Source organism: Elgaria multicarinata, chromosome 5 (assembly GCF_023053635.1).
Source record: "Elgaria multicarinata webbii isolate HBS135686 ecotype San Diego chromosome 5, rElgMul1.1.pri, whole genome shotgun sequence".
NCBI classification, from domain to species: domain Eukaryota; kingdom Metazoa; phylum Chordata; class Lepidosauria; order Squamata; family Anguidae; genus Elgaria; species Elgaria multicarinata.
This window is the reverse complement of record NC_086175.1, coordinates 34,607,614-34,619,141: the sequence shown is the minus strand read 5'-3', so window position 1 is coordinate 34,619,141 and position 11,528 is coordinate 34,607,614. Positions and strand designations below refer to the sequence as shown.

Sequence of the window (11,528 nt, the reverse complement as noted above, 5' to 3'; positions counted from 1 at the left end):
GCTGTTAGTTAATGATTTAAAGTAATGTCTGATTTAATCTTAAAATGGGTCAGACATGAGTCCACTATCACACTCTTCTACACCAAGGGTGGATATAAGGTAGTACTCCAGATGTTTTGGCCTTCAAGTCCCAGAAATCCCTGCCAGCATGGTCAATGGTGAGGAATGTTATGAGCTGAAGACCAAAACATCTGGAGATCTAGAGCGTCATCACACCGGGGGGGGGGGGGGATCATGTTTCCTTACCATCGCTTCTCTGCACTTCCTCATTCTTCCCAGAGGGGAAAGAGGAAGTAAACAAAGAACACATGGCCTATTCAGAGGCTGTTTTTATTGCGCTGCTTTTCCTGCATGCAGCAGGAGATTGCAGCACATTCCATTTTTTAATAAAAAAGTCAGATTAAAAGGGGTCTATTTTGCTATGGAAAAATGAGCGGAAGGAATGGGAGGCGCGTGGGAGGCGGACGTTACCACACACATCCGTAAGTGGGCAGTAGCGTGCGTGTGATAAAATGCTCATCCAGTGAACCTCCTACTTTCTGGTCACCCCTGTTCTACACTGTACCAGTGTAAACATGTGTCATTTTCATCTCACTCTTACTGAGCAGGACAAGTGCTGTGAGAGAATACGGTATTTTCCAAGTAATATACTGACACCTTCCCTTCCCACTCTTTTATCCACCCATCTGCCCAGGGGACAGATTCTGTACCAAGTGACCAGGAAGGCAAGGTTCTTCTGATGAACAAGACAACCTTGTTAGAAAAGGTGACCAACCAAACCACATCTGAGCAACAGGGCTCAAAATAGTAACATGATTGCTCCAGCAATGGGATGGCTTACCTGTATTTTTGAGCCAGGAGGAGTAAAAAATTGTGACGCATTTACTGTAGTAGTGATGATGTGCTCCACTGCAGATGTCTTGTGGGGCTTTGGGGGGGGGACTAGCGGAAAAGACATAGTTAGGGACTGCCTTAAGGCAAGGGGCAACTGAAGAATTCCCCCATGGCATGGTGAGAGGCATGGTGACTCTGAAGTCCAGGGATAAGAATCCAGAATTTTAAAGGCCAACAGCATTATTAAATCAGCCAATCAGTCTGTTTTATTGCATGTAAATAGGTTCTTACAATTTCACCAGAAACACACATACACGCGCACACACACCACATACACATGGTTGAACAATCCAATCAATACATCATGTGCACAACTTACAGCAAGAATTTTAGGACCTTTGTTCTAATCTTTTTAGAGGTGCATTGAACAAAGCTACTTGATCAGTCGCATAAGGATCCGTAACTACAAGTACTTTACACAATTGCTCAGCCAAAGACATTCCTCTCAACAAAGGTGCAAGATTCTTCAACCCACCAGGACTGGCATAGAATTCACAGAAGAATATAGAATAAATAATAGCCTCTTATTTATGGGGCCCTGCATTTAACAAAGATGTTTAAATATGAGAATATTTGCATACTTCCCACCCAAATGCGATGAAGGCAAAATCTGGAAGTGTAATTCTGTAAATCTCTTCTTTATGTCTGATTGAGAAAAAGAATAAAAAATAGAGAAAAATTGCTCACCCTTATAAAGATGGTACCGCCTGCTAAATCCTATTTGTTGAATGGTTTCAACATTTTATTAGCATCCTGTGAGTATAACACATCTCTACTTTTAACCTAAGATTCACTTAAATGAAGGGAAGCCAATGAGAGGGGGAAATGGGCCAGTCTTTCAAAACAGGAAAAAGCCCAACCACCCTTCCATTTGCATTGCTTTAAAATTACAGGGTAATTTGTGGTTAAATAGAGACTATAACTTACAGTGCTATCAGATGCCTTAGGCTGCAATCCTATGTGCATTTATTGGGAGTCAGCTCTATTGAAACCAATGGGACTTAATTCTGAGTAGATAAGTATAGGATCGCATAATTCGTGTGTGTGTGTGTGTGTGTGTGTGTGTGTGTGTGTGTGTGTGTGGTTTGCATACAGTTTTTTTCTATTTTGAGAATTGGGGATGGGTATTTTGTATGAGGGTCTCTATATTAAGGGAAATCGTGTTACTTATCCAGGGCTTTTGTGCCTCCTTGTTCTTTGGTGCAATTGTTATGGGCAGCATTACACAGGTGAAGAGGGGTGACCACGTGCTTTGAATTGGAGACTTTCCCTCCCTTCACTTCTATTGAGACAACACCATCAAGGGGCAGAAATCACATCCCCCCCTCCGGCTATTATCACTTTAAAAGTGGTTATTTTCATTCTAGGATACCGCGGGGGATGTCTTGGTTGTTGACGATGTCATGTAATCAACCCAAAAACATCTGTGAGTGGCCAATCACAAGTGAGTAATAAATCACTCATTTAGAGGAGCCCTATGTTTTATAGTTTGGAAATGAACTACTAATATTTATATAACATTTCAGAGTCTTCAAAGCACCACTGTCTTGTAATTCTTATAATACAACATAAATATAACTAAAACTCAAAGGTATCTCCATAACTGCAAAAATTCTAGGAAAAGATAAAAAAGTATAGGCTATACAATTCCTTTTGACCCAGGAATGCTATGCTTCAATATATTTGATTTAGAGACAATCCCTCTACTCAGTAGAGCGTTAATTGCCTGGTTATCGATTGCAGCAAATTGCAGATACAAAAGGTAAGGAAGTTTATTAATATCCCAACAATTAGAAAAAGGTATGAACAAGTATGGGATGTACTTGCTGTGGATAAAATTTCATCTCAGTTCAACTGACCCATATTACAAAGATCTATTTCTGGAAAAATTGTTACATTTTTTTTAACTCTTCATAGACACTTCTAAAGCATTTTGCAGGAGACCACTAAGGCTGAAAACCCTATTAATTCTAGACAGACTTATACATTATATTCTGAAATGGTTTATAGCACTCCTGGTAAAAATTACGCTATACACTTATTTCCTCAGATGATACCTTATGATCTGTATGGTAAAATGATATTCTCCATCCTTTCTTTCTTTCTTTTGCTCTGTTCTTTGCCACACATTTCTTCCCTAATTCTTTTTGTTTATATTAAATGTATTTAGTTGTGTTCTGTAAATGTGAACAAAAAAAGATAACAAATTCCAAAAACAACATAGGAGTCTACAAGGCTCATATATAAAGGGGCCTACAGTTGCATGCATGTGTGTATGATGTATATAAAATGCTCAGAAGTTAAGAAAGGCTGGATAGAATTTTTCAAACTAGGAATGTATCTGTACAATTCAATTGTTTGACCCAACCCAAGTTAAACTGTGAGCTCCCTCACAAAGTGTAACACAATTGATTTTACTGACGTTTCAGCCCACTATGTAAATTAAGCCATAGAATGCAAATGAATTTAAGGCAATTTGAGTTCTGTTGATTTTAATAAACTGGTTTAAATTTCTTAATTGGATTGTAGATTAGGCTGTCAGTAATAAAACAGTATGCACAAATGTTGGTTACTGCAGCCACATATAATTTAAAAATAAGTTAAACTTAACATGATTTTAGCCTTGGGCAGATGTTCATCAAACTGTATTTAATGAATAAAGGGAGGGTGGAGACATCTACATACATTTAGTTGAACGCCTGCAAGGAGCATACATGTAGCACTTGCTCTGTGCAATTGGGATTCTTGTTTTCGACGCCCCATGCCCATAAGTTTAGACATAGGCCATTGCTTGTGTTATATGACTCTGTGCTTCTTCAGATGGGAAGTTGTGTTTCCTTCCCGTCACTTTAAATCGTGCTTCTGAGATGAGCAGCTTCCTCTTTCTTCAGACGCTAAAGAAAGAGGAATTAAACAAAGGCCACGTGGCCCATTCAGGAAGCGGTTTTGGTTTTTTGGCGCTGCTTGTCCTGCACACAGCAGGAAATAGTGGCACGTTTCGCTTACCCCCCAAAAAACTGGATTTACTTGGGTCTATTTTGTGATGGAAAGAAGACCAGAAGAAGCAGGAGGTGCGTGGGAGGTTGACCCGGGCGGCATCAACAGGACTTATGAAAAATTGTGAGTGGGCAGTAACCAGCATGCAGTAAAACTCTCGTCTGATGACACTCTCTGAAGTAGCAATCCTATGCACATTTAATTGGCAGCAAGTCCCATTAACCCCAGTGAGACATTTCCAAATAAACATGCATAGAATTGGGCTACCAAAGATATAATTCACTTATGTGTATTTCTTAGAGAGCATTAAGAGACTATCCTGTTAGATATCTGTCACCTATGAGTAAGACTCACACAAATCAGAGTAAGTTATGGGAACACAGAAGTAATCATATCTCTGCTGTTTAATGACAGATTTACCCTATTTTTAAAATCTCACAGTCCCTTCTGTAAGAACTTTATACCCATTTACAAAGCACTTTTTTACAACAATAATTCCCTTGGTACTATCCAAAGCACATGATTGAGGATTGCATTTAATAGCAAACGTTTTTCTCTGCCTATAAACACTGTGTAGCAATCCAGCCCTTAGTAAAAACCACTTTGGAATTATTCCAGTCTAAGTAAGGCTGCAATCCTATATTGAATTACGTAGGAGTAAGTTCTATTGAACTCAATGAGACTTACATCTGAGTAGCCATGCATAGGATTGTACTGTAATTGTTAATGAGGCTGCAATCCTATAAACATGTACCTAGTATTACATCAATAGGACTTACTTCTGAGTAGACATACATAGGATTGTGCTGTAAACTGTAAAGATGAGCCACTAACAGAACTTTGTTCTAATCCAGCAGGGCTCTTATTATGTTGTCAGATTCATCCTAGAATGGAAAACATGGAATAGGTCTAGATCATTTGCCCCAGAGTCAAGCAGGTGAGGAGACACAGTTTAAGCCATGCCAATTGTAAAAATATAAATAAATAAAATATTTATATGGTGGGGCGGGTAGATAAACAAATGGCCTTCAGCAATTTTTCAAGCTCGACAGGATTATGGGGAGACATGATAAGTGTTCAGATATTTGAAAGACTATCAAGTAGGTGAAACAGACATGTTGCTTCAGAGGACAGGGCTAAAACGAATGGGTGGAAATTGCAGGGAAGCCAGGTTTCAGCTAAACATTAGACCTTTTCCAGTAGTAAGCGCTGTTCGACGGTGGAAGAGACTGCGTGCAATCCTGTACACACCTGGGAGTAAGTCCCACTGAAATCAACAGGACTTACTTCTGGGTCGGTATGTAGGATAGCACCGCAATTCACATAAAAGGCCATCACTGACACGCAGCCCACTGTGATACATGAGGCTGTGTCATCCTAGAAGCAAGCCCCGTGGAACTCAGTGGGACTTCCTTTCGAGTGGAGGTGCGGCGAGTTGCGCTCTGAGATCGCAAAGCCGTGCTAGTCAAAAGGACCTCGGCTCGGGGGTGGGAGGGAAGGCTAGCCAGAGCCACGCGCTCCATCTCCCAGGTCGGTCAAACTCGGCTCGGTCAGCTCGACTTTGACTTAAGCTCTTTTTCGGCAGCGGCAGCCCTTCTGCTCCGCCTTCCAGACGTCAAAGCCGCCTCGCCAATGAGCGGGGGCCGATACTTTGGAGGGGCCGGGAGGAGGACAAGGAAGCGGGCGAGCCAATAGGCTCGGAGGACGCTTTCAGGAGGGAAAAAGCCAGGCGGCCCCTCCTTCCCTCCCTCCCGCCGTGGACCCGCCCCATCCCATCCCATCCCCCGGCCCCGCCGCGGCTCCAGCAAGAGAGCGGGCAGAGTTCCGTGCTCGGGTGGGCGATGCCGCTCGGGCTCCTTCTAGCTGCAGGTAAAGCCAGTCGGGGGGTGGGATGGGGGCTGGAGGGGCCGAGAGGCGAGGGCTGGCGGCGGATCGGAGGGGTCTCCCCTCGGCACGGGAGCGTCCCTGGGCTCCCCCAGGTCGCTCTCTGCGGCAGGGAAAAGCTCTCCGTTTGCACCCACCTCAAGAACACACTCCCCCAGACAAAAGGAAGCACACGAGACACAACAAAAGGGGATCCGCTGAAGCGGGGAGGGACGGATCCGGCCCAGATCCACTTTTTCGTACTTGCTCATCTGCGTCTCAACTCCCTGTTCCCCTTTCCGCTGCCACTCGCCCCGATCCCTGGGATCCTTCCAGTTCCCATCTTCGTTCTAAGGAATGCCTCACCTGCGCTGCTACCCTGCGGGAAATGGGTATAGGGGGAGGGGGGCGGCGGTCACGCTGGGGAGGAAAATAAGCCCTGTGCAACTTAAGAGGGACTTACTTCCGAGTAAGCATGTAGCCGATCAGCGACTGCGCCGTTCCTTTTAACGCGGCTGCTATAATGGACAGCGATATATTTCTGCACCGTGTCAAGCCACTCAGAATAGATCCAGGGGGGACAATTGGACTAGAGCATCATCTGTTCTTTTGTGTTGCAAGCACAATGCTCGCTTTCGTTCTTTTAAAGAAACGATTCTGCTTGCTTGCAGGGGGAAAGCGCAATATCACGGATACTTATTATTATTTTAAGAGAAAGTGCGAGATCATCTGTGTTTATTGAGATCTGCTATTCAGCCTAGTTCATTGGTGGCTTTGATACCCTGACACTTTAGTGCAAACCGCTGGCTGGCAAAACCTTTACAGTGGGTCTTCCATCTTTCTTCCCAGATTGCAGGAAGAAAACGATAGAACATTTAAATTATCTTTTCTGAGCTTTTGATGACACACCAGAAGTGGAGTGTATTACCAATGCCCCTGCAAAAGCTAGTGAACAAAGACAGCAGGAACCATCAGGCAGGCTGCAATCCTGTGCATGCTCAATAAGCCCCAGTAAACTCAGTGGCTGAGTTCGGAAGACACGCTAATCAACTGGGGGGGGGGGGGGCGTAATAGGAACAGAATGGGAAACAACCGTTGATTAGCATGTCGTCTGAACTCAGCCAATGAGAGCTTACTTCTTAGTAGACAGGTATAAAATTGCACTGGGTCATTTAGCATTCGGTGGGACTTGCTTCTGCAGAAAGGTGTGCTATTGCACTACATGCAGGATGCTTTCATCTGAGTTGTGCACTGTGACACAAACAAATTTACAAAATTGTTTATGTGCATTATCTGCTTTGGAGAACTTCAGAACTTAGCAAGAAGAAGGCAAGATGTATTATATTTGGGTATAAATATGCTTCCCCTTTTTTCATTTTGGAGGACATGGCACTTTTCTGGTGTTCTGGGGAGGATGGCTATATAGTCTGATCCATTATATCTGGAAACTATTATTTTAATCCCCCATTCAACCATTTCTTCCAATCAAAATTTTGCCTTTTTTTTTTTTGTCCAGTAGGTTGGGTTTAAGTCATCAGGGAATTGGGATATTAGCATAATGCCTGTTAGCTATCGTATGCTACTTCATGTATTTTTTATAGGTACTACTATAGGGGACATTGCTATAGTAACAAGAGCTCAGTTCTGGACTGCATCACAAGTTAGTCCTGTTTGTATTTCCAGCAAGCTTTTTGCTTTTAGAAGGTAGGCCCTGGCATCTGTTATAAGTCGAGTAATGATTGATATCACTCTCTTTTTGGTTTTTCAAGCTAGTAAACAGAATACAAAAACCTTGTTATGCATCACAGTGTTGACAAAGACAACAAAAAGGGGAAGAAAATCCCATATGTAGTCTCATGCATTGAGGTTGGAGGCAAAGTTGGAAGTCTCTGAATTTGAGTCCCCAATCTTTCAAAATTTCAATAGAGAAAAAAAGATGATCTAGATTCTATACTCAAAATATTGTATGTAAATACCTATGGTTGAAGATCTTGCATTTTTCATGTTGTGGGAAATAGGTTGAAGGGAAGGGCAATATATGAAAGGAAGCAAATTTTTAAAGATATTCTGCAGACCGGATTAGTTACAACCTTGTATCGTGCCAGTAATATGCTTATAAAACTCCACACTTAAGTAATGGATTACTGGGATAAGAATGTTCCTATTATATGTAGTGACTCTCTTTGATAACTGGCATGGTTGGTGGCATAAACAGTTTTCCATTCTTGACAAATGTGGAATGTATTCAGGTATTATCAGATATAACTGTGTAAAATGTAAAAGGCCTAATAGATATTGTTGATGAAACCATAGTGTCTTGCATTAGGCCTGTACATTCTATGATTAAATTATTTCTGATTGAACTCATTGTGAGTACATGAAATCTGGAGATCTTGAAAACTTGCATATTTTTTGTGACTTTTGAGTTGGTCTATTACACCAATATGGATTTTTGGAAGGATTCAAGTGATTCTTAGGCCCTCCTGTAGTATCTGTAGGGAAATGTAAGCTTTATGTAGAAGTTTTCTACACAAGTAGCTCTATCTTCGTCACATGGACTATGCTACATGCGCAGAGATCAGAGTCCTGTGTATCTGTGGTGGACAGGAGAATTCAGATGTTCAGGGCTCACTCTGGAATTGATCTATAAGACTCCTCAAGTCTGGGTTGAAAATCTGGGTCATCTGTGAGCCAAAACAGGTGTTACTTTAAATTTGTATCTAGCAGTTATGTCTTTTTAATTTTTACTCTAGAGTATGTGCAGTGGCCTGATCCAGATTGGAACCTGCATATGTGTGTGGTGGAGGGGGACTTTTAAGATCTGGATCGGGCCCCTTGCACCTACTGTAGAATAAAAATGAAGGGGGGGAGCAGAGGGGGTGTTAGCTGCTAGATACAGATTTAAAGTAATGTCTATTTTAGTCCAGAGTTTGCTACTATCTCTATTATTGACAAAATTGGTTGCACAGAAGCATTGTTGCCCTCCAGATGGTTTGCATTGTCAAGAACCTCTATTATTGCAGTACTTAAAGCACTGCTACTACAAAAGCAAGAACTGCATTTTGCATCCTTCCATTTCATAAGTGCTATAATTGGTGGAAGTATCTGGTGGATAATGGTGTTAATGAGGTCAGGTTGAAGAAAGGGAGAATGAGCAAAGAAGCATAATTTGGAGGAGGGATGGATTAGTCAAGAGTGGAGGAAACTGTGAGGGACAAAGGGATTGGTGATGTATTGGTTGTTGTGCTTGCTCTGTATACTGCTTTGTTGGAAAGAAGCAGGAATGAATTTATTTCAAGAGCATGAGGCTCTTGGGGTTCTGTACTGTTGCTGTAGAACAAGTTAGTCTTTATTGTTTAGCCCTCGGCCATTACAAAACTCCAAGAAAAAATAATTACAATCCAGAAATCTAGAAAAAGCATTAACATTGTGATCCTGTACAAGTCTGTACCGGCTGAAGTTTACTTGCACTCAATAGAAATTGCTCTCAGTTAAGTGTGTATAGAATTGCAGCCTAAATCTATTCAACATCTATAATAACAATCAATTATATTCTGCAGTGTTCACAACCCAACAACAAGCCATAGGTTCTCTCCTGAGGTGTTCGTGGTTAGCAGACCATATTTAAACCATAGAGTGGGGTTCACACACTATTTAACTCCAGGTTGGATGACAAGCCAGCCACTGGCAATTAAATAAATCTTTTGGATCTGCAGTGCATGCCATCAGCCATTATAAACAGGCTCCTACTGTCAATTGTTTTAAACGCCTCTGTAAGGCGTTTTTACTTTTACAAGAGTTTGGGGGAGGGGTGGTTTAAATTTTAATGTGGGTTAAGTGGTTTTAATGGAAATTGTATTTTGTGTTATTGTAAAGAGCCACAATGCCAGAACTGGCGAGGTGGCACTATAATAATGTTTTTAAATAAATAAAATAAATAAATAATAGTGGCCAGCACACCCCATGGCCCATAACGGGCTGTCATGTCATGCTAACTGGCCCTGAGTTATGTGTGAACCAGGCCACTGAGTTCCAAAGATTCCAAACTTTTGGAAAGTATGGATAGTCATTTACCAAGTAAGGTAACAACAGAATGTATGTAATGACATGAAAAGTTGATTGCTTATAGTATCTTTCCCAAATAGTGAGGAGATTTAAACCACACATCTGTACCTAAAAGGAAAGCTTTTGCACACTGGAAGAAAGTTTATTCTTTTCTCTCCCTCTCATATTTATTTTAGATTTGCAACCAGCATAATGTTGGCGCTCCACATTTTGGACAAGTATTGTACAGTATGGCGCAGGCAGAAGTTAACTTGGACCATGACCTACCATTATTGTCCCTTCCGGTATACTGGGCTAAAACAGTTGTGGGACTCCTTTCCATCATCTGCTTTGTGAACAGCTATGATGGAGATTTTGTCTTCGATGACTCGGAAGCTATCATCAATAATAAGGTTAGTGGCTTTCTGTTGTGGATGTTGGTTCGAGGCTTGTCAATAGCCCCTTGTCTCATCACCTGTGGTGAGCAATAATTAGTGCTGTACTGAAAATTTTGATTTGTCCATTTTTTGACATTTCGTTAATATGAAAATGAAAACTGGCAAAAGAGACTGGGAGAAGTGAGAATTTCGGAGAATTTTCTCCATGGGGAGGGAGACAGGACAAGTTCACATGGTCTCCAAAAGACATTTAGGAAGAACTGCTGGGCTCATCCAAGTGCCAGGTGTGTGTGTGTGTGAATATATATATGTATGTATATGATGCCTCAACAACTGGCTACACTTAAAAAGGTATGTGGAAACCCTGTTCCCCTGCCCAAGGTCAAAAATCTCCAAAATTCTCCCCTTCCCTAGTAACCAGAGAGGGAGTGTTCTATTAGGGCTTCAAGCTTTTAATTGGTTAGATGAATCGATTAAAACCCTTTATAATTGACTTGAAAGGGATCCTTGATTAACTGGGGAACTCATTTTTAAAATAATGTTAATTATTTGTAATAGAAGGATTTATAAAAATGAGTGGATAAATATGACCATTCAAGTTGTATAACTATTAAGTGTTAACCAGTATTTTATGTATCTGAACTGCTTCAAAACCTGTTAAATAATTATTAGGCTGGCCTTTAACTGAACCTAAATTTGTAAACGTTCAACTGTCTACTTGTCAAGCTACAACTGACCAAAATGTACACACAACAGGGTACGTGGAATGGTGTTCCTGCATCATATTCTTACAGTGGCAAATACATATTTTTGGAGTAATGTGTGACGCAACCTTGAGGTTGAACTGCCCTGTGACCTCAGACAGTTTGCTTATTCTTCCTCAAACAATTACTGAGTAAATCAGTTGTATCCTAAAAGCTAGACCTAAATGAGAGAGATCATCTGCTAACCATCATTTTGTGTATTTCTAAAAGCCTGGAATGGCTATAAGGAAAACACACAAGTAAGCGTGTTTTTTTCAAAAGGAAGGATTAGTGCATTGGTTTAAACGACTTGTTCCATATCCATTATACAAAGAACTACAATGAGTAGTTCTTTGTATAATGGGGCTAACTTGGGGCTAACATCACAGGCAGACACAGCCCCCGCTGTTCATCCCTGGAGCCTTCTGGCCCTGCTGCTGCTTCTCCTCCTTGCCATCACTGCCTGTTCACCTGTGCCTTCTGAGGATGCAAACATTGAGTAGATGGAGCAGCTGCCTCCCTTTGCCCTTAACTCTCCCCCTGGGAAGTTGTGTCCTGAGGGCAAGAGCTATCATGTGAGAAACAGTGA

The 11,528-nt window shown here is 41.6% G+C and overlaps 1 protein-coding gene across 2 annotated transcripts in view; it reads left to right on the top strand.

Moving 5' to 3' along the window:
• The first annotated feature begins 5,674 nt into the window (after positions 1-5,674).
• Positions 5,675-11,528, top strand: part of TMTC4 (transmembrane O-mannosyltransferase targeting cadherins 4) — a 56,551-nt gene continuing 50,697 nt past the window's right edge. For both annotated transcript variants that reach the window (XM_063126115.1, XM_063126114.1), the window contains exons 1-2: positions 5,675-5,760; positions 9,996-10,211. In XM_063126115.1, the coding sequence (XP_062982185.1) occupies positions 10,050-10,211 (162 nt within the window). In that variant the 5' untranslated portion in view covers positions 5,675-5,760; positions 9,996-10,049. The remainder of the gene's footprint in view (positions 5,761-9,995; positions 10,212-11,528) is intronic.